Below are 24,323 nucleotides of genomic sequence, written 5' to 3' on the forward strand. Positions count from 1 at the left end.
TACAGGGCTGACAGTCGTGCTATTCTGCTCCCTGGGTAAAGAAGGGTGACAACTTCTTGGAATGGCAAGTGGGCCAATAGTGTGGCTGCCCCCGTCCCGGTAAAACCTTGGCAGGCCTCTGGATACGTTCAAAACTCGTCACCAATTGGTGGTTAGTGAGTAGTAGGCTCAGATGTTACATTCCTGACTTACGCCGATCTGGCTCTGAACACGGCCCCCATGAAGGACCGTGTCAACCCTAGCATGGCCTCCCTGCTTGCATAGATAACCATGGGATCACGATAGGAGACTACATACAACGAGTGGAGATAGCGGTCCGGAGGAGGGACCCAACAGAATGGAGAAAATCGGAGAAAAAAACAAAAATGAAGAAAAAGAAAAAAACCAAAAAAATATGAAAGACCACGGCAAGACGCCAGACAATGAAAACGGTGGAGCGAACGTGTTCGCAAGGAGCGGGATATTGCAGAGATCACCAGTGTCGAACCTGGGGACCACTGCAAGTTTCAGCAGCAGCAGTAAGTCCCAAGGAGAGCAGCTAGGCATTGGGCTAAGCCAGATAGTCACACCGATATCCAGCAGTAACAAATCTCAAGAACTGCAGCTTGGGAGACCCAAAATTACGGAGGTCAGGAGGAAGATCGATGAACTCTATGTGTTCGTAAAGGATAAAACCAACGTACACAAAGAGATCAAGCAACTTGTGACCGGTATCAAATCCGGCATAACAGTGGTAGATCGGGAATTTGAAGAGTGGAGAAAAAGAGCCGAAATTGCCGAAAAGGCTCTGCTGGAGGCCAAGGAGAGCATAAGACTGGGTCAAGCACATGAGACGCCGAAAGGACCCACAAATCCACGTCCTGAAAAGAGAGATAGGGACACGCCAGGAGATGAGGAGGAGCCCAAAAAACGCAGGGACGACGAGGAAGACATCAAGGAGATGGGAGAAAATGGTGGGTGGTGTAAAGTCGAGAACCAGAAGGAGAGGAAGAAAAAACAGAAGAAATATGAAGTGAGGAAGAAGTAAGAGGAAGCGAGGAAGAAGGAAGAGAAGAAGAAGGAAGACAGGAAGAACAAGGAGAAGCCTAGGCCTCGTAGGGAGATAAGCAAGGGTGACGCTCTGGTTGTTGAGGCGAAGGACAAAATGTCCTACGCAGCACTCCTCCGGAAAGTGAGAGAGGATCCGGAGTTGAAACAACTAGGCGAGAACGTGGTGAAAACCAGGCGAACCCAGAAAGGCGAGATACTATTCGAGCTGAAAAGGGACCCTACGGTTAATTTCGGGTATCTAACAAAATCGAGAGATGCTACAAATGCATGGGCTTCGGTCACCAGGCGAGAAACTGCAAAGGCCCTGACAGATCTGATCTGTGCAGGAAATGCGGAGCAAAGGGGCACGTTGCAAAAGACTGCACGAAGCAACCGAGGTGCATGCTCTGCAAAAAGGAGAACGGAAACGGCCATGTGACGGGAAGTTTCAGGTGCCCAGAGTTCAAGAAGGCGATGGTGGGCCAGCAATAATGTGCGACGTTGCTATCATTGCAGAGCCATATCGAGTCCCGAGTGGCGGATACAGCAGGAATGGCGGCCATACAAGTCATGGGCAGGTATCCCTTTCAACAAGTGGTGGCGGGCTCATACGAAGGTTTCGTGATCGCCAAAATCAATAGAATCTACGCACCCCCGAGATGGACAATTGAGCAGTTCCACCGTATGCTAGATGGGCTCACTGGAGAGCTCATTATACGGAGACCAGTCATCATCGCAGGAGTCTTCAATGCTTGGGCAGTGGATTGGGGAGCAGGTGTACCAACGCAAGAGGGTATAGCCTGCTGGAAGCTCTGGCAAAGTTGAACGTCAGTCTGGCCGACTTAGGAACCATCCGCAAAGATGGTAGGGAATCCATTATCGACGTCACTTTCTGCAGTAAGTCGCTAATGGCAAATATGAACTGGAGAGTGTGCGAAGAGTACACCCATAGTGACCATCAAGCGATCCGGTACAGTATCGGCGAACGGACACCGGTGGAAATGCGGAGGACGAAAGTAAGCGAGCGGAAGTGGAAGACGAAGGCATTCAATAAGGATCTCTTCATCGAAGCTCTAAGGGTACACAGCAGCGTCCCGGGCCTAAGCGCCAACAAGTTGACCGAATCATTAGCAAGGGCATGTGACACAACTATACCGAGAAAACTGGAGCCAACGAACAGGCGGCGTCCAGTTTCCTGGTGGAACGAGGAAATGAGCACCCTCCGTGCTACTTGTCTTCTAGCCAGAGACCAAGAACGGAAACAGACAGAGAGGAGCGCAGGGTGGTGTTCCGAGAGGCCAAGTTGCTTATCTTTCGTTTCAAGCTGAGCAAATCAAATAGTTTCAAGGAGCTGTGCCGCGACGCCGATGCCAACCCCTGGGGCAACGCATACCGAATCGCGATGGCAAATATCAGAGGTCCAACGATGCCGGTTGAAATGTGTCCCAACAAGCTGAAAGTCATCGTGGAGGTACTTTTCCCACAGCATGACCCAACGACCTGGCCACCTACACCATAAGGTGAGGAAGATGGAGACAACGTTGAACAAGTCTCCAACGAGGAACTCCTAGCAGCAGCGAAAGGGTTGAAGGCGAAGAAAGCTCCCAGCGTGGATGGAATTCCCAACGTAGCGTTGAAGGCGGCGATCCAGACGTTCCCGGACATGTTCAGGATGGTGCTGCAGAAATGTCTGGACGAGGATCAGTTCCCTGATAGGTGGAATGTACAAAAGCTTGTGCTGTTGCCGAAGCCCGGAAAACCGCCGGGGGATCCTGCATCGTATAGGCCAATATGCTTGCTGGATACTTTCGGAAAGCTCTTGGAGAGGATCATCCTGAACAGGCTGACGAAATGCACGGAGAGTGAACACGGATTGTCGAAGAGGCAGTTAGTATTTCGGAAAGGGAGATCGACGGTTGATGCAATTCGAACAGTGATTGACAGACCCGGGAAAGCTTCCAAACAGAAGCGGAGAGGATATCGATACTGCGCCGTGATTACGATTTATGTGAAGAATACATTCAATAGCGGGAGACCATCGCTAAGGCGCTCCATAGAATTAGGGTTCCAGACAACCTCTGCAGGATTCTAAGTAGTTACTTCCAGAACCGGGTTCTGGTCTACGAGACAGACACGAGGCAGAAATCGCTTAGGATCACGGCGGGAGTTCCACAAGGCTCCATTCTAGGTCCCACGTTGTGGAACGGAATGTACAGTGCTGACGCTCAAGCTACCCAAAGGAGGTGAGATCGTTGGCTTTGCGGACGATGGCGTCTTGACGGTAACAGGTGAGACGATAGATACGATTGGACTGTGAATGCAAGGAGCGAAGCTGCAAATAGCCCACCACAAAACAGAACTGATGTTGGTCAGTAACTGTAAAGCAGTGCAGCGGGCAGAAATAACCGTTGGAGAGCACGCCATTGTTTCGAAGCGCGTGCTGAAGTATCTGGGAGTGATTATCGACGACCGGCTAAACTTTAACAGCCACATCGAATATGCGTGCGAGAAGGCGGTGAAGGTCATCAACGCAATAGCCAAAATCATGCCGAACAATTCTGGTCCAAGCAGCAGCAAGAGGTGAGTGCGTACAGAACCATTTCGACGGAGGCAGTCAGGGTTGCTTCCACTCATTTACTATAAAAAATAGTTTTTCATCATTATGAAATCATTTGATATTAAAATAATAATTAGTACTTGCTCATTAGAAGAAGAGGTTATTAAGTATGTGTTTGATACATAAAACCTGTCAATATTGCGTTCAGAGCGTCTCAATAAGCGATCTTACGATTCGTGAGCGCTCACTCTGAGTGAACGCTCACAAATCATAAATCGCTGATTGTGACGCCCTGAAAGCAAAATTGATAGGTTTTATGAGTCAAACACATACTTTACAGCCTCTTCTTCTAAATAGCAAGTACTTATTATCTTTTGAACTCCTAATGATTTCATAATTATGAAAAAAAAACCAATTTTTATAGCAAGTGAGTGGAAGTAATCCTGGAGGCAGTATGCGTTATCGCCGGTATGATCCCAATCGGCATCACCTTGGCGGAGGACTACGAGTGCTATATGACGAGAGAAACCAGAGGAGTACTAAAAATGGTGAGAACGGTGTCGATGACTAAGTGGCAGCAGGAGTGGGATGCAGCAGAGAACGGTAGATGGACACACAGGCTAATACCGATTCTTTCGACCTGGGTGAACAGGAAGCATGGAGAAGTCAACTTCCATTTGACGCAGTTCCTGTCTGGTCATGGCTGCTTCAGGAAGTACATGCATCGGTTCGAAAACACAACGTCACCCTTCTGGCCGGAGTGTGGGAATGTGGAAGAACCACCAGACCACGTGGTCTTCGATTATGCTGTGCGACAGGAGATGCTCGCCCTTAGCGCGGAGAATGTCGTCGAAGAAATGTGTTGAGAGGAGGGCACCTTTAACGCCGTCAGCAAAGCAGTAACGCAGATCATGTCAGCGCTGCAGCGAAAATGGCGAGAAGACCAGCTAGAAAATAGTACGAGTGTGAAGTGAAAGACGAAGCCGGGAGAACTCTCCGTCGAAGTAGGTTGAATACATTCCGGGGGTTAGCGTGACGTACGTGAGCTAAATGACGTTAACGTGACGCTGGGAGCTAAATGGCTCACAAATTGGAGAGACGATCAGCGAACTGGAAGCGCCAGTTAGCTGAGGTAAAGTGAGGTACGTAATGCACAGCGCCCACCGAAGTTATACGATAAGTGGTTCCGGAGGTAAAGGGCAAGGCGTCCAAGGAGGTTTTAGTGCGGTAAGAATCCCACACACCATGTCACCGCAACCGTGCGCCCGGTCGTCAAGCGGTAGCATGATGGCCGTTTTGAAGGTTTCCTCCTTGTCAAAAAAAAAAACACACACACACGCACACACACAAGGGGCACAAAATGGATGCAATTTTCACTTCAAGCGCAGCTGTTATGCCTCTGTATGGAAGAAAGGTTGATGAAATACGAGTCATAAGACGGATCTATACTTACATAAATGTGTTCCGCACGTACGATAGAAGTTGTTAGAGGAATATGAAATAAAATCTGTGATGGACATTGATTTTTTGTATGTAACTAGTCGTCCAACTGGAACCCGCTCAGGAAATCAATTCTGGTTTTGCTGGAGGAATAAAGATTGGAAGTAAAGAATTGTGATAAGAATGTTGAAAATGTGTACTCAATTTTGTTAAAATGACAGATTGTATCGATAATCTACCGAAACCTTAAAAAATGTGAATCACGGTAATTTGATTTCATGTTAACTGTTTGAAAACAATATTCTTTTATCTTTTTTATGGTCCCAGAGTAACGTTTTAAAATTATTATTTTTATGTTAAATATCATCTGCACTAGAAATCCTCAGAGGGACAAGTGAGCGGAGTATTTTTTTTTAACCTGATGAATATGGACGTCTATAGTGCAATACCTGTATATATATACCTGTGAGAATAAAATATAAGCGCACAATGGCACGCATATCATAAATTAAAATTAAACTGCGTCAGATACGCGCAAGCATAATCGTCGCGATACCGGACATGACGTTCTATATCGCCTCTCACCCAGCTGGAAGCGTTGAACTGCGAATATTTTGATCAAATCTAATGCTCCGTAATGGTGCCCTTTGTGTTGTGAAGATTAGTACTTTAAAAAGGTGTGATATCATGTGACTAGGCCGGTGGTTGCGTTAAGAATCATCGTTTTATTTTCTCCTTTTTAACTTACTGCTAAACGGCTGGCGATAGCCCCGTGTAGCATACGCTGCGTCAGCAAATGCAGTTCATCGCCCATAGAACGATATGTGATGTTTATACTGGTAATGCTTATCCAGCATAAACGACACATCGTACGTTGGTTGACCAACATACACTTTGCCTCGCGTTGCGGTGGCTAGGTCGGTATCCACCACACGCCCTATTTATATTATTTTAAATTTTTATCTATTAGTTAAAAATTTAAAACTATTTAATTCATATATTCAATTATATACTAGTGTAGGTAATTCTTCTCTACTTTACCTTTACGGGTTTATGAATTGATTTCCTAAATATTATAATGATTTTGATTGTTGTAGAATATGGTTATATATGTATATGTTATTATAAATGTTATAAAAGTTTGTATAATGATATTTATTATAAAAATGTTGCAAGAGGTATTTCATACCAATTACGTTATTTTAAGCGTAAATGTTTCCTTTATAAACTATTGTGATAAATATTTCATATTCATCTCTTTTTTATTACTGATTATTAAGGTAATATAATATAAACAATAATGAGTAAAAATAAATGATTTAATACATGTAATTATTATTTTAGTTATCCACCACACGTCCATGGTTTTACCCTATTTTTATGAATTGTATCTTCTTTGTCTCCTATTCTTATTGTTATGTTCGGGTTTTCATCCTTTACTACAGGGAACGGACCCTTGTAAATTGGATCCATTTTCCCTCCTGTCTCATTTTTTATCAATACTAGTTGTCCTGGTGTATACTTCATTTGTCTTGCGTTTTTATATGAATTTGTTGTTCTCTTTAATTTTGATTTAACAAGTTCACTTCGTGCCTCTTGTTGTGTTATTTATAATTTCATCTTTAACTCTTTGGAATAGTCGTCTATGTTATAAATTGGGTCTGGTTTAGTATTGTCTGTTCTATTCGATGGTATGTTACAAATTTTTCCATACACCAATTCATATGGTGTTTTGTTTGTTTCTGAATGAACTGTGTTGTTGTAAGAAAATTGGTAAAATTTTGTCCATGAGGACCAATCAAAAAGTTTTGTTGTTGAAAAAATTCGTAAGAAGTTCCCTAGAATTTTATGTGAATTTTCCAAAGCACCTATACTTTCATGGTGATAGGCTGTACTGTTTAATTTAGCTATTTGTAATATGTTACAAATATCTTTGAATAATTTTGACATAAACTCTGTTCCCTTGTCTGTTGCTATTTCCCTAGGAATTCCGTAGTTCAAAATTACATTTTCTACAAAAGCTTTGGCAACTGCTTGAGTAGATTTGTTTTTAATTGGTGTTGCTGTGATAAATTTACTTAATTCGCATTGAGTTGTTAATATGTACTGATATCCCTCTGTTGTAGGTAAAAGTGGACCTACTAGGTCTAAATAAATTTTTTCAAAAGCACCATTGGCTGTAGATGTAACCACCATTGGTACTTTTTTCTGGTTTTGAAGTTTGTTCTTTTGACACAAGGCACATTTTTTAATGTATTCCTCTATGTCTCTATGCATATTTTTCCAAAAATATCGTTTTTTCATTGTCCTATAAGTTCTCTGTATTCCAGCATGTCCGGCTGTCGGTAAGATGTGAAAATCGTTGAGTATAAGTTTTTTATCACACTCATTTATAATTTCTTGTATTTTATTGCCCAGTATTATTATTCTTGGAGTACTCCTCATATTTAAAACTTTTATTTTTTCTAGTAATTCATGCGCATGTTTACTTGATTCCTTTATAATTAGATATATATCTTTTCTATTTTTGCAATATTCCGTCAATTTCACCATGATTCCCCGTAGGTGAACCAAAGTCTTGAAACTCGGTATTGTAATTTTATCTGGGTCAAACTTAACATCTTTACATTTTGAGTCAATTACTAGTTCTATATTACTGACAATCGGTGATGTAGGGTGATCAGTCCTATTATTAATTGTCGTATTAGATTTACTAGTTTTATCTCGTGTATTTGAACGGGTTGTTACTAAATTTGCTTTTTCAGTGAATTCCTTGAGATCCTTGCTTGAAATACGTGACAACGCGTCCGCTATCACATTTTCTGAACCTCGCTTGTAAATCACTTCAAAGTCATATTCTTCCAAAGCCAACCTGAATTTTGTCAGTCGACTTGAAGGGTCTGTTAATGAGAAAAGGTAAACTAACGGTCTGTGGTCTGTATACACATCAAATTTCCTCCCATACAAGTACGGTCGGAAATGACGTATGCCCCAAACCATGGCCAAAAGTTCCTTTTCAATTGTTGGGTAGTTTTTCTCAGCATTATTCAGCATTTTACTGGCATAAGCAACTGGTCTGCCATTCATATTTGAAAGGACAGCGCCTATTGCATATCCAGATGCATCAGTATGCAGAGAAAATGTATTATTTTTTGAAAAGTCCGGAAAATCGAGAACTGGTGGACTTAAAAATTTCTCTCGAAGCATGTTGAACGATTTCTCACATTCATCATTCCATATAAATGTAATGTGTTTACGTGTTAGATAATTCAATGGTATACATAACGAAGCAAAATTTTTTATATGTTTTCTATAATAGTTTGCAAAAGCTACAAACCTTTTGACTTCATCAGCACTTTTAGGTCTTGGCCAATTTTTCACCACTTCTACTTTTGCAGGATCAGGCTTAACCCCTTCAGCTGATATTAAATGTCCAAGATAAAGTAATTCTGTTTTGAAGAAATTACATTTTTTAGGATTCAATTTTAAATTTACTTTTCGGAGTTTTTCAAAAACTGATATCAAGTTTTTGTTATGCTCCTCAACGGATTTTCCAAAGACGATAATGTCATCCAAGTAGACAAGACACTTCGTCATATCTAATCCTGACATCGCTACAGTCATTAGACGTGAAAACGAGGATGGACTTATTTTTAATCCCATGGGCAGTCTTGTCATTTGATACTGCCCTGAGGGTGTTGAAAAAGCTGTTGCTGGCCTATCTTCAGGTCTCAGTGAACATTGATAGTAGCCTTGCGATAGGTCTAAGTGTGTAAAATACTTTGCACCTGCTAGTGCATCAATTATATCATCAATATTCGGTAGAGGGAATTTATCGTCCTCAATAACTGCATTGATTTTTCTGTAGTCAATAACAAGTCTCCATTTTTTCTTGTCTCCCGAGCTTTTCTTGGGAACAAGTAAAACAGGACTGTTCCATGCGGAAGTGGCTTGTTCAATAATTTGGTCTTTGACCATTTTTTGAATTTGCTCTTCAACTTCTGCTTTTTGAGCATGTGGTAATTTATAGGGTTTGCTATAAATAGGCTGTGCTTCTTTTTTAACCTTAACAACAGGACTATAAATATTAGTTATTGTCAGACTGTCGTTTTCTAGGCAAAATATATCAGCATACTTCGTACAAATTTGTACTATGTGCTTTTTTTCTACTTCAGACAAGTGTCCTAATTCCAATTCTTTTAACAATTGTGACATTCTGTCTTTCTTTTCTTTTTTGTGATTGGTTTCTACAATTAAATAATCATTTGCAGGTTTGATTATCGGTTGTAGTTTTGAAATTTTTATTGGCTTGTTTTTAATATTAACCAATCGGATGGGTATTCTCCCATTGACTGGTTGTACTAATGCATTAGCTATATACACATGTGGTTGAACTTCTTGATTCAATACAACACAAGTGTCGGTATAGCCTGTCTTTAAAAATTTAGTTACCTCTGTTCTGGCTGGTATTATAAAGTTGTACTCTTCTTCTGGGATTTTAAATTCCATTTTCATTTTTGCAAAATCAATTTTTGCATTATTGTCTTTTAAGAAATTTGTGCCAATCAATCCAATTACATTGGGTGGTAATTGTTTCATTACATGGAACCTTATGGGGTATTCTATAGAATTATATCCTAAAAAAGTATCCACATATCCCAAAGTATGTGTTAACCCGTTGACACCACTAACCTCAAGTGTCTGGGACTCATTTATTTGTAAATTTTCCGGTATGTACCTTTTGTCGATTAGACAGCAAGATGCTCCGCTGTCCACAATCAACTCAAAGCACTTGTTGAATAAATTAAATTTAGCTCTGAGAGCTCTTTCTACGCTAAAATTAGCGAAAAAGATCAATCAGATTTGCTTCTTCGTTTTGTCGTTGGGAATTATCAGGCTGTGCCTGCTGTTGTTGTTGTTGCTGTTGTTGTTGATGTTGTTGTGGGGAGGCATTAGCCATGTTGACGACATTGCCTCTTCCTCTGTAATTATTTGGATACCTCTGAGATTGTCCTCTGTAGTATCCTCTCTGATTGTTCGAGTATTGTTGTGCCTGTTGAAAGTTATTCTGATTTTGGTAATAACCTCTTCCTCGATTATTACCTCTGCCTCGGTTACCTTCGTAACCGCGGCCTCTTACAAACCTTCCTCTTGTGGGGTGGTTACTTCTGTGTGTGTAATTTCCCCTTACGATATTATTTGATGTACACCAAAGTGCCATCATATTTTCCAATGTGTTTGATGTGTTTGGAGTGGCTTGGCACTCTAGTGCATCTGATATGGCCTTGTTCAGCGTAGACGGATTTCTTGCCTTCAAAAAAAATCGTGTTGATGGGTCTTTCAGCCCATCAATAAATGCATTTACTGCAATTGGCTCCACAATGTTGGTTGCAGAAGCCTCATTTGCAAATGTACCCGCTGATACGTGTGCTGCAGCTAGTTTTGCTGTTAACTTTTCAATTTCGGAACCGAAGTCCGAAATGGTCTTCATGTTCTGCCGTTTGCTGTGCATCTCATTTTCCACAGCTTTCGGTGTCACTTTTATAGCAAACTTTTGCCTCAACGCTTCAAAAGCCAAAGCGATTGTTGCAACGGTGTCTATTGCACCATGCGCTGCTCCTGTTAATGTTGTTTTAAGGAATTTTAGGATATCCGCCTCTGGGACTCCTTCCGCGTAGTCTTTTAAAAGTTCCACACTTTCAATGTAACTCGTTAACTGCGTAACCGAGCCATCAAAAGGCTTCACTAATTTTAGCGCCAAACCAATATCTAGTTTTGGTGACATTTTTGTTTCGTCTTCTTTTTCGCTATCTTCTTCCGTTTCGACTTCGTCGTGTTCCTCCTCTTCTTCTTCTTCTTCTTCTTCTACGTCATCTTCCTCTTCTACCTCATCATCTTCTTCTACCTCTCCTTCTTCTTTAATGTTTTCTAAAGTCCTTTCTAGAGCAGGCTCATTCAACAATGTTAGGCACTCATTGGCTACTCCTTTGAGCTGCACGTACCTGCTCTTAAGTTTATTTTCTAGTTCTGTCCCTTTCAACAAGAGGACAGCTTGTTTAATTTGTTGGAGGGTTTCTTTTATAAATTTAATTTTTCTATTTCTAGTTTCAATACTGAATTGCTTGTGTTTTTTCAAGCTATTCAGTAATTTAATTAAGCTATCTCCTCCTGAGAAGAAGCTTTCCATTCCTTTCTTAGCTTATCTAAAAACATACCTGTTTTGTTTTTTTTTTTCTCTTTAGATAACTTTTCAACACCTAAAAGAAAATTAATTATTTATTATTTTTTTTTAACACTTAATGAATTTAAAATTGTATAATTTTAATTAAAATTTCCTGCTGGAACTTCTCGTCGCTCCCTATAATCAGCTATCAGTTGGACTACCTCCCTGTAGTCCCATAGTAGGTCTTCCTGGATGCGTTGTTTTCCTGTCCTTAGGGCAGCTCCTGCCGCTAGTTCGAATAGTTGCTCCACGATTAACTCCTTTGACGTTATTGCGTTACTGGTTAATATGATGCGTTTCAAACTTAACCTTTTCCAATAGCGCTTTTCACGTTCAAAATGTTCAATGACTTGGTACACCATTTCCTCATTAAGGTCTCTTTCACCTGACATTGTTCATATTTTTTATTTTAATTTGTCAGTAGAGTTGCCTTTCACTTCTCTTCCGAGATCACCATTCAGGGATCTTTCGCGCACTTATAGTCTTATATTCTTTTTTTTTCTAAACTGGCAATGTCACAAGCCTAGCGGTTCTTTCCGCAATTCTTTCTGTTTGCTGACGATGTACTTTTGCTGCCACTCTGGCCAGCACGTATCCCGCTGCTACCACTGCCAACGCACACAATGCAATTGTTTGATACGTGGTGTGCGACGTTTCCACAGCACTGCTGGTCACGATCTCGTCCGCCGAGAACCAGCCCATTGTCACTGTTAGGTTTATAGTCACTTATTCAATTTTCGTTTTCAACGTTTAGCCTAAATATAACGGATTGTGCGCAAGCACTTATGTCCTCCGAAATACGGCTTTGGTATCATTGTGCACTGTTTATATTTCTCTCCTATCTGTAGCAGGTACCAATTTAATTTTTACCACTTTTGCCGTGGTTCACTCGCGCAATTAGTTCGCTTCAATTAGTGAAATCTATGGCCCATCTTTTAATCCTTCACAAATCACTTCATGTATGTAAGCTCATTTCTTCACGAAAATACACTTTTCGCGTCCAAAATAATGGTACACACTTGTGTTTTCAACTGAATCAGCCAACTATTCTTACAATTTTTCAAATTACTTCACTTGGTAACTGTTACAAAATCACGCACTGGCAAAGGATCGCCATGTGATATCATGTGACTAGGCCGGTGGTTGCGTTAAGAATCATCGTTTTATTTTCTCCTTTTTAACTTACTGCTAAACGGCTGGCGATAGCCCCGTGTAGCATACGCTGCGTCAGCAAATGCAGTTCATCGCCCATAGAACGATATGTGATGTTTATACTGGTAATGCTTATCCAGCATAAACGACACATCGTACGTTGGTTGACCAACATACACTTTGCCTCGCGTTGCGGTGGCTAGGTCGGTATCCACCACAAAGGATAACTTTTGAGGCAAGACAAGAAGTCCTGAATAAATTTAAGGAAAAGGATGTACAAATGTCCACAACAGGTACAGCAAAACATCACATGGCAGCCCTTATTCGTACTATCTATTCCGGGGTATATGGAAAAGAAGAGCCACCACAGCCAACTGAAGCTTAAACTACCTAACAGCCCACAAACGATGCCCTGTCGTATTTAGTTGATGAATCTTGTGCATTGTATGATATATTCTGGAATAAATTTAATTTTTATTAAATGGATGGCTCTCATCAAATTTTAAACCGGATTGCGTTATAAAACCTCTGGTAACGCTTAAGCCCCGTACCGTGGTTTTATCACCTTTTCGTGGTACGTTAGGGGATGTAAGATCTACCACCGACTACTTAAAACTAGGGGGATATTATTTTTCAGTAATCAAAGGAACGCATCTGAGTCATTGTTACTGTTTATGCCTTGTTGATAATGACAAGACTCGGTTTTATCCATCGAGGATGATCTTGAAACAAGGAAAAAAAATAGTTATTTAGACTCCATCTATGTGATTCCTAATCTCCTTTTCGCTGTTCCTTAGTTTGTAGTGACCAGGGTTCTGGTGCATGGTCATTATACTTAATTTTGTTGCTAAGAATCCAATTTTGACTGAAAAGGGGTGTGCCTTTGGAGGATGCTCCTCATTATTTGAAGGTTCTAAATGACAGGACCTTTTATTTATAATAGATTCCTTGCGATGAAGGTAAGGAAGACCACTGTATCAAAACCGATCACTTCATCATTTCTCAATAGTGGTGGATTAAAATTGTTCTATAACCTTGCGCATTTTTTCTATATCGTTGAGAATCACGACATCAAAATGTATTTAATATGGAATTCATATTTTGGCTTAAAGTTAATCCAGATTGATTGATAAAGTGGGCACATTCTAAAAATGGTAGTAGAACCTTACGGATTTTTTTTCAATATCGTTCAGAATCACGAGATCAAAGCGTATTTAATAAGGAATCGATATTTTGGGTTAAAGTGGCCGTATCTTGATTTTCCGGATAATCTGGATTGTCCGTGAAAAATGCCATAACATGTAAACAATTCTGAAAATCCACGATGATTGTTTTTCCTAACAATCTAGTTGAAATTCAAATAATTAAATTTATTTTTAGTTAAAAAACTTTGTATCTTACTTCTGGCAGATGCTTTAAAAACTATGGTATTTTAAATCGAAAAATTGATCACATTTGTAGTTCTGTGGAGAAGGTTTCAGCTCAATTGATCAAAAGAGAACAAACTTATATCTTTATAAGTTATATCTGCTATTATATTTAACGCCGCTACAAAAAATCGTAAAAACCCGCAGCATTGACATTTTTTACCATAGTATTAGTTGTTTAAAGCTTGTTTATTCAAAGCTTTAAAGTTGTTTATTCAAAGCTTTCCCGATTCAATTCCCAATCGATACACAATAAATTTTTGTAAACACGTGAAAGCTTAGCAAAGGTTTTTGGTACACTTTGTATATAGATTAAATACCTTGATGATTAAATCTGATTTAAACTTGTAAATTGGACAAAAGTCTATGACCTCATGATTTTTTAAGTTGTAACTTTTAAGGATGAGCATCAAAATTTCTGAAATATTGATGATTAACCTGATCGCTGTATGTAACCTAAAAAGACGTATGTAGTCTTTGACTATTGGTCAGTGACCCAGGCCATTCGTTTTCCATCGCCAGTCATTGTGTCCGTTCATAATGGCTTTTTGTAACCACCTATCATGGCCGCCTAACATGCTGTTTTACTCCATCTGGTGGTGGGTTTTGTAGACTTCGGTGGGTGGATGGCTGCGTATTATGATATGCTGCTCTACTCTGGCATACCAGGGAGATTTACTGACGGAGAAAAACTGCACACATGTATGTATGTATGTATGTATGTAAAGGAAACCACTCATTGTTGCAGGCACAACCATTAGACAGTGGACTGTCCACCTCGTACGACTTGATCAAGTACAACACCTGATTGTATTCAATTTACCATTGTATGAAGGGCCAACAACGGAGGGCGAACCTTTAAGCAGAGACACTTACGCTTAGTCCGCGAGATCAAAGAGAATCTCCTTCCAACAATAAAATCCTACGACCCGGTAATGTACAAGCCATCACACGAGGGAATGTCCCGCCTTCAATTCACGCTCTATTAACGACAGGAAGTTGGAAATTCCACTCTCCCCATCCAAATCGCTTCAATGGGGTACCCTGGTTGGACCGTCCCATACCCAGCGTATAATGTGTCATATAATAATGGAATGATATAATAATTGCCTGTAAACTTGAAGACATACTTCAAGTCTCCGCCACAGACCGCAAGGCAAGGAGAATGAATCTTCCGGAAAAGTCTTGTTTTGTTTTCAAAACACAGCTGACCGAGCTGTGGCGTTCAATGGCGTAAAGAACAGGTCAGGTAGTGTTAATTGAATACATGTTTCATTCTCTCACTGTACTGAAAAGAGTGATGTCAAACTCGGCGTTGCATATGAAGACCAGGTGAATAAAGAAAACGATCAATTCGCATGGCTAGGCCTATTATTTAATGTCAATGAGGCGCTCTGACGTATTAAAAGAACGAGGGAAAAGTAATTTGTGAAAAAATGCATGAACAATGAATGCTCCGGTTGCAAAGCGACGGTTGGGAATGTCTATTATAGAGGGTGCTAGTGTGCATATAAATATGCTTGACAATAGTTTTTAAAGAATTTTCTGTTAAGAGTTATGTCTGCTTGTCTGTGTATCCGCGTACATCGTACGGGTTAGGCAAAAGATGTGCGTCTAACTTTAAAAACTGTCGCATTAATGGCCCTTCGCTCATTTTCAGCTTCTATTTAATTTTCATACTGCCGTACTCTAACGGAACTATCCACCTACCCTCTTCTAAAGATCATTCTCTAGCTAATAAATTATCACACTAAAGCTTCATGTTAGCATTTCCAACCAACTCTGAATGGAATGAATGTTAAGAGCAGAGGTGGCAACAGTACATTTTTTGAAAAACCATCGTCCAGAGCGAAACAACAGTGTTCACTCGGCTGTCGACAAAAGCAGGCCACTCTCGATGTGTGCTACGCGATCGTCTGTTTTCTCGGCAGCAACCATTGTGTGGTCCTCCTCATTGTTCTTCATCAGCAGTTCTTTCGGTCGATGCGTCGTCGGCTTTGGAAAGCAACCGTTGCGTGATAAGTGTGTGAGTGCTGACCACGTTTTGCGTCCATTGCTGCAATGGACGCGCTCTGACCCTCGTTGGCGTACAACAATTTGCCATACAATGAAACCACTGGAAGCGGCTCCAGTTCTGATGGAGGAGGCTTTTTGGATAGCGGAAGATAAAGTGTTTATTGTGTTGTACCTTTTGACTATAGTTTTAAGATGTATTGTATAGTGACCAAGAATCCTCGGCTCTGTAAAGTTAATTCGGTTGAGCCTTATCAAATAAATTAAATAAAAAAAAAAAAAAAAAAAAAAAAAAAAACCACCAGCACACGGGCGGCCGTGTATAACTACCTTCCAAGCGAACAGCGGGGATAGAGAATAAATAAAATCTCGCAGCCTGATTTTTCCAAACAGTTTATTGTAATGAAATTTTAGCTGCAGACTTGCGTGTGACAGTAAATTACCAACTCTCTTATTTACGCATAATTTTAACATCAATGCTTATGAGTGGTCAGTCTTCATTCTTATCTTTTAATTCCATGCAATAAACATCAAATAAATGCAGTAATTAGCCAGAAATCAGCAAAATTCTACACGACATAAATTTATGTCGCGCGCGCCGCCGGTCTTGTCTGCTTCTTTGTGCGAAAATGTTCTGTCACTGGCAGAAAACAGTTTAGAAATGTCATGACATTTTTGCCGCTTGCCAGTTTGTTTTTGTGTGTCGTCACAATGGTTATCGCAAAAAGTATCAAATGTTAAGGAAAAAATATTAAACTCCAGGACACTTGCAGCTTCTTCCCGCTTCTTATTCTTCTTGCTGAATAATTTTCACCGCTGACAATGGACTCCTCCAGGTTACCAGGACGCAGATCACATTATTTGGTCATGTGCTGAGCACCGTGGAGTCAGATCCGAGTTGTAGGATTCCCTTCGGGCTCGAGGTAGACAACCTAATGTTCCAGTTCGGGATATTTTGGCTAGACGCGATCTGGAGTTTATGCAACTCATATATGTTTTCTTGAAGAATATTAACCATAGATTGTAAGTTTGATTAACCTTGTGTTTAGTTTGTGTTTTGTATGTGTGTGTGTATTTTTTTTTGTAGATTTGTTTCTGTAATAATTGTATAATTACAGAGTTGATATAACGTCGATAGGATTAAGTATTTGTTTTAGAAATAGTGAAATTTTTGAATCATAAATCATATTCCAAATCTCCTTTTCCCTCTCCCGATCCAAACAATTGTCATCCACTAACCTCGAGAAGACCGCGAGTAATCGGTTCCAATCCTTTAATTTTAGATTTAAGACATTTATAATGTATAAAGAAAATGATAACTTGGCTCTGTAAAGTTTATTCGAATGAGCCTGTACAAATAAAGTAATTAACAAAAAAAAAAATGGACTCCTCCTCGCATTTAATACTCTTGTATTCACCGGATCTTCACCACACTCTATGGGAACTTCGTGAACGCTCCACCAAACGAACAAACCGCTTCCTATCACCAGACTGGCTTCCGCAGAACACTTTCCTCCAACCAGCACAAAACACTGTACGCCTCAGCAACAGCACACACGTCCGACTCGGTCGGTAGTCACGGTGTCAATGGGAGAAAAACCAACCGGTGAACACTCGTGTTTATTTCAGTTACCGTGGGAACGTAATTTGTGATTATCCCCGGTCCCTTTCAAATTGTATCATTAGTGATGGCCGATTGTTATTCGAATAATCGATTAATCGATTAACGAACCGAAAAGTAAAATATTTGTGATCGGTTATATCACGCCCATATAAGCATTAACATCTCCAGAGGATCATCACCGATCGCTTCAAACATGTGCTGCACTCTCATAGGTGGAAAAATGCCAGCACAGCGAACAAAAAATAATCGATTAGTTGTTCATCAAGGTATTAAAAAATGGGACATCTTTGATTTTGGTGTGATTGTTTTGAAAAAAAGTGCCCAAAATTTCATCTCTACCGAGGGGGCAGCAAAACCACAAAAATTACCTTGCATACGGTATTCATTGGATGAAAGGGACCGTAAAAGAGGACACTAAAATAGAAAGTTTTTCTTCCGACAGTTTCATCTTAGTATTCATCTTTGGAAAATCTGCACACATATACGAAAACTACCTGCTATGATTTTTCAACATATTAACGAGTACTCTCAACGATATTCTAAAAATTACTCGACACTGAGACGCTAACACTCACATGGTATATGAACTATTCAAGATTTATCAGTATGATTTCGAGTTTGATAAGCTGAGTTTGTATGAAGCTTGAGCAGTTTTAGTAAAATGCTTCAAATTTGACTTTCCTTCTTCGAACTATTTCTTGAAGCACTGAATCAGCTGAATTACTTCTCCATTGTAGTTAGTCAAAACATTTATCTTTGAAATACCTTAAAATGAACTAAAATCCATTTATAACGAAAAAAGTTACTGCAGTGACATTTTTTCATCATCAACAAAAATTTATGGTAAATTTCTTACATCAATTTGAATTCCAAAATGGTGACCTCCGGTTTTTGAAAAAGCTTCATATACTGTAAAATATATGTACTTTCCAATCAAGAATTACGAGGCTGCAGGGGACACAATGAAAAACTAAAGCAATCTAATTCCAAAAATACCCAAATTTTATAGTTTGTGAAAAAATTTAAACTATTGTATCTTTTCGTCACAATCAGATTTGAGTCAAATCTAAAGCTTTTCAAAGATCAACATTTTAACTATAAATATTTAAAAATTTGCTAAGAAATAACAGATTGAAAAAGGGCAGTTAAATAAAGAGCATTTTACTAAAATTGCACAAACTTCAAACAAACTCAGCCAATCAAGCGCAAAACCAAACCGATAAATGTTTAATAATGAATCCACCAGTGTCGTGACGCTTGGTCGATTTTTCGGCCATCTTCATCGCGGAGCAAAAATAGCACACGTCCGCGTGCCAAAACAATAGTTAACGGAATGCCGTTCGGATCTTTTCGTTTGTAGTCAGAGATGCCAGGCCTATTTTGAAAAAATCTGGCAAAAGCCGAAAAAAATGTCTGGCAAAAATCTGGCACAGCAAATTAACATAGGAAGCTGCCAGATTTCTCAAAAAAATTGTCTGGCAGAGCTTAAATTTCTCTGGCTGTGCCAGATAAATCTGGCAACCTGGCAACGCTGTTTGTAGTTTAACCCCACGCGATGACCAAACGATCTCCCAAACACTCAGCGTATTCTCGGTGCCTCTCTCAATTTTGCACCCGATCGAATGATTCTCTCATATTTTGCTCCCGAAGCTCAAATTCTTCGGCAACAAGTGACCGAACCAAGCGCGGTAACGAGATTCTTTTTTTCCTTTATTATCACACGCACACACTCTCAGCACTCTCAACACTCACATTCTCTAGGTAATTGTAAAATCCGACACGAAGAGACGTTCGGAATACCCCAGCTGGCTGGAGGATTATTTCACTCTCGCTCTCACTTTTTTTTAACACTGAAAGATTTTTTGTTTTCATTTTACCTTTATCCACTACATTATTTTCCGCCTCTACTCTGATTATTCCATGAAATAGTCAAATTCAATGATTTTTTTATGCATATATTTTTAGATTACATTTTGACAATGTCTACAGTTATTATCTCTACGTTTTCACTCAAAGACGCTATAAATGTAGTCACTGTTGTATCTAGCAGGTTTTTTTAGATTTGACCGACTACGAAGATTCGTGTCCGATGATATATGAGGGCTATTTGTACTAGAACCTGCTGCAAAATCCGGCGATAGGTTATCAGCTGATACAGCCACGGAGCTATCCGGCAATTCCTTAAAGTCCAACGATCCATGAATTTCCTTAAATGAAGCTCTTTTAACATCCTGTATGTTTCGTGCGTATTGAATGCCATTTTGACTCACGATCACTACTTTAGCTCCCTGTCTTGCAACAACAGTATATCGTTCTGAAGAAAAAACTGGGTCGGTCTTAGCCTTCCTTTGCTGACTCAGATGAACAACATCGCCAACACCAATATCAGAGGCTTTTGCGCCTCTAGTCTTATCTGCGTGTTGCTTGCTGAGTAGTTTTTGTTCTGCGTCTTTCTCCCGTACATCAATACGATCCAAATCGCGATTGGATGGACTTCCCCACAGACTAGGGAAAGTTCCCCGAAACTTCCAACCAACCATCATTTCAAAAGGTGTGATTTTCAATCTAGCGTGTGTTATGATTATGTACGTACTTTTCCAAAGCTCTCCTCCAGTTAGAACCATCAATCTTGGACGCAGCTACCGCTTTGATAAGGCCCTGGTTCTGTCTTTCTACTGCTCCGTTAGACTGTGGACTCAGAGGTACTGCTTTTCGAACTCTCACGCCTTTTTCCTCCCAAAATGTACAAAAAGAAGAACTTTGGAATGGGGGTCCATTATCGCTCTGGATGATTCGTGGAACGCCCCAACGCTTGAAAATTTCACATAGCGCTGCATTTGTACACTCAGCGTTTGTCCGGCGCATTTCGACTACTGAAAGAAAACGTGAATATATGTCCACAACAACCAGAAATTCACCTGAACCACATCCAGGAATTTCAAGGAAATCAATCTAAATGACTTCCCAAGGAGCATCTGGCAGTTCCCGAGAAGAAAGTGGTACCGGACGATTTTTCCTGGCTAGCTGGCAACAAGTTGAACATTGTTTCACAAACTGTTCGGTTTCAGTGGCCATTCCTGGCCACCAAAAAAACTCCCGCATTATCCTCTTCATCGCGACTTCTCCTATATGCCCAGCATGCGCGGATACTAGAGCTTTCGTTCGCAACGCAGTTGGTAAAATGATTTTGTCACCGTTGAAAATTAAGTATCCAAGATAGTGCAGTGTTTTTTTCTGAGCTTCATACCTGCGCAATTCTCGTGGCCATTTTCCGTATTTCAAAGCCTTCCGCAGTCTCTTAAGTTCCTCGTCATCCTCCGACTGAACTTCGATATCTGCTAATGTGATGTCCATACACCCTGCGTCCAATGAGAACAAATAATGGCCTTCACTATCGTCTTCAAATGGTGTTGCTTCCTGGGATGCTTCAATCAGTCTTGATAAAGCATCCGCAATGTTTTCAGATCCGGGTACTCTTTTTATTGCGAAATCGTATGGCTGAAGACGGAGTGACCAGGCTTCTGCTCGCGATACAGCTCGTTTTCCAATTCGGTGGCCACTTTGAAAGATAAATTCATTTGCCTCGGCATCCGTTCGAACGACAAAAGAAATTCCTAGTACATGAAAATGTAACTAAGTATTGGACATATATGCATCAATGGATTTTAAATTAATGTTACCTGTCAGATAGAATGTTACCTGTCAGATAGAATGTAAACCGTTCAACTCCCCAGACAACGGCAAGCGCTTCTTTGTGCGTATGAGGGTATTTTTGTTCAGTGGACGTTAACGACTTAGATGCACATGCTATGATTCGTGGAACGTCATTCTTGTTGAACTGAATTAAAACCGCCCCAAGCCCTATTGCAGAGGCATCCACGAATAATTCAGTTCTATCCGTAGCACAAAAATAGCCCAACCTTTTGATGGCATTCGCAACGCGGTTTTGTAAACTTACAAACTCCTGTTCTTCCTTCGACGTCCAGTAGAATACATCAGCGTTAGCCAATGCACGAAGTCGTTCAGTTTTTGTAGCACGATCCAAAATAAACTTGTCGATATAGGTAATAAGCCCAAGGAAACTTTTTACTTCAGAGCACGTTTCAGGTCTCCGAAAATTTTGGATTGCGCTCAACTTTTCATCCTCAATCTGCCATCCACTCGGCGTTAAAATGAATCCAAGAAATTTCACAGATTGGCTAGCAAAGATACATTTTGAGGTATTAATCTTCACGTTATGTTCATCGAGACAGGCTAACACTGCTGCTAAATTCGTGTCGTGTTCTTCTTTAGTTTTGCCATGAACAATAATATCGTCCAGATAATTTTTAACTCCTTTGCAACCGCCTAGAATCTTTCTCTGCAACACCTCCTGAAAGATGTCTGGCGCATTGCAGAGCCCAAAGGGCAGTCTGACATAACGGAACATACCAAACTCCGTGAAAAAGTTGGTCAAATGACGACTGTTCTCATGTAATTCTATGTGGAAAAAGGCATTCGAAAGATCTATTGTCGAAAACCAGTTAGACCCGTTCAGATCTACCAGGATTTTTTCCAATGTTGGCATGCTAAACGGTGTTCTGTTAATGTAGCGGTTTGGACCACGCAAATCAATAACGAGCCGAATATCATCTCGTCCTTTGGGCACCACCAACATGGATGAACAGAATGAGGTGTCCATGTCTTCGGTGACTCTCTCTATGATATTGGCTGAAATCAAGTGCTGAAGTCTGTGCTCGACTAAAGGTTTCACGGCAGGTGGAATGTTCATGAATATGTTCCTACATGGAGGCCTCGTCTTGTCGTAGCTAATTTCGACTGGTGAAATGTTGAACTTAGGGAAAGTCTCGTTTGCTTCAATGATAGATATTTCTCTCACTGCGTTCCACAAAGGAAACCGTGAATTTTCTAGTGACACCGGCACTTGCAATCCAAGCAGAAGGATACTATATCGAGTTGCTGTTTGTCTGCTTAGAAGAGATCGGCACTCTTTTACAACGAAAAACTTTTCCAATAGGATTGGTCGATCTTCAGATACGTATAGGAATGCTTCGAACGTATACAGCACTTTTATCTCCCCGGCAGAAGCATAAGCCTTAAGGGATCGATCGGATCGTTCTTGAATATTGTATAACCCTTCCTTGTATTGTTGGTTTCCATTAAGTACCTTAAATGATTGTTCAGTCAAGGTGTTAACCTGAGCACCAGAATCAATCAGGAATTCACAACTCATCCCTGCCACCTTAGCACTTAATACTCCGCAATCTTGTGAATTTCTTGTAACAGCGATCGAAACACCAAAACACGGCAGTATGAGTTTTTCTGTTATCTGGTAAATAAACATCAATGTTACGGAGTGGAAATTGCAAATTTTTATATGAAATCAAGTCATAACACTTTAAACTAATGAAATACCGTATGAATGAAGACTTACGACTTTTTTTTTCTACTTGTTAAAGAATAATTCATCAAGTCCAATTTTATATTTATTGTTTCATCAAAAGAAAATTACATCGAATTCAACGTTAACGTAACTTCATAGAGTATTTCAGGAGTGTATGAAATGAAGATTTAATCAATACTTATTGTCACCTACATCATCTTCGGTTGGTCTCTCTTCCTCCTTTGCGTTTCCTTCCATGTCCACCATTGCAATCTTCTTTGCTTCAACGTACGAACTGTCTGGTTCACCCACACGCTTGTTTCCCGTCCGGATTAATGTCTTGCAGGCTCGCTTGAAATGACCTTTGCGTCCACACTTCAAGCAGGTTTTATCAATCGCACTGCAATCATTCGGCCTGTGAAACACACTGTTGCACCTGAAACAACGTTCTCCTCCAGAATTTTTCCACCCAGATGTCACAGGTCGACTAGGAACCAGTTCGTCTCTACGTAGAAACTGTTGATTTCCAAATCGTCCGCGGCTCGTCAAGTCTCGAGTGAAATCCTGACGGTCGCTTCTTCCTTGACCCACGCTCACCGAAGCGACTGTAGCTTGTTTTACCGTTCCATGTCTAAGGCGATAATATTCCTCGTTCATGTTGACAGCTTGAATTTGACGAACTTTGTCAACCAAATCCGCCAGCGTTCCTTTACGACTAAGCATCTTGAGTGCCATTGTTCGCACTTCCTTATTTCTCGCGTGTTCTGCAACGGTGCTCACGATCTCCTCAAATTCCTTCCCGTCACCAAACTCACACATCCTGGCCATGGCACCGACCCTCATGATGAAAGACAAATCGGATTCATCCGGTTTTTGGATCATCAATGCCAGTTTGCGACGCTGTAACATGATGTCCGACCCGGACCCGAAATATGTCTTCAACCGGTGCATGGCGTTCGTGAATGGATGGGCTTCGGGATCTGGAGCATCAACCATTGTCGTCGTATTTTTGTAGATTTCCATTAACTTGAAGCCTGCTTTGACTTTGAACACTATGAACTGGGTTGGCTCATCAGTTATGCCAGCGGGTGTCATTGAGTCGAGTAATAAATCCTTCCATGATTCGAACTCAAACTTTCCTATCTCTTCACCTTCTACAGACGACTTGCATTCCGGAACATTGACGGTTGAAATCGAAATTTGGTTAACCGACGACATGAAGCGGGAAACTTCCATGGTGGTCTCACCGCCGCTGCTGCCATTGCGTTGCGTACTTGAAGGGCCAATTTCACCCGCAAATTCAACGCTGTTTACTTCAACCACATTATTCTTATTTGCACTCAATGTCGTCTGCAGCGAAATGATTGTCTCCTGAACTTTTTCCAGTTGTTCACACATTTCCACAACTTTGGCATTCGATACCGCGAGCTCTTTCAATGCCATGTCGAGTTTCGACAAATGCTGGTGTGAACTTC

The 24,323-nt window shown here is 40.6% G+C and overlaps 1 protein-coding gene and 1 long non-coding RNA gene across 2 annotated transcripts in view; both read right to left on the reverse strand.

The window, feature by feature from the left end:
- The window catches only part of LOC135699390 (uncharacterized), a 52,572-nt gene that overhangs the window by 6,444 nt on the left and 21,805 nt on the right, over nt 1–24,323 (reverse strand). The window contains exon 4 of the long non-coding RNA XR_010517520.1: nt 5,040–5,169. This is a non-coding gene — a long non-coding RNA (uncharacterized LOC135699390). The remainder of the gene's footprint in view (nt 1–5,039; nt 5,170–24,323) is intronic.
- LOC135699332 (uncharacterized) lies at nt 23,041–23,927 on the reverse strand. Its single transcript, XM_065219580.1, has one exon. It carries the CDS (start codon nt 23,869–23,871, stop codon nt 23,041–23,043), a length of 831 nt encoding a protein of 276 aa, XP_065075652.1. The 5' UTR covers nt 23,872–23,927.

Source organism: Ochlerotatus camptorhynchus, unplaced genomic scaffold, assembly GCF_037179485.1.
Source record: "Ochlerotatus camptorhynchus isolate MF236.1 unplaced genomic scaffold, CSIRO-AGI_Acam_v1.1 ptg000107l, whole genome shotgun sequence".
NCBI classification, from domain to species: domain Eukaryota; kingdom Metazoa; phylum Arthropoda; class Insecta; order Diptera; family Culicidae; genus Ochlerotatus; species Ochlerotatus camptorhynchus.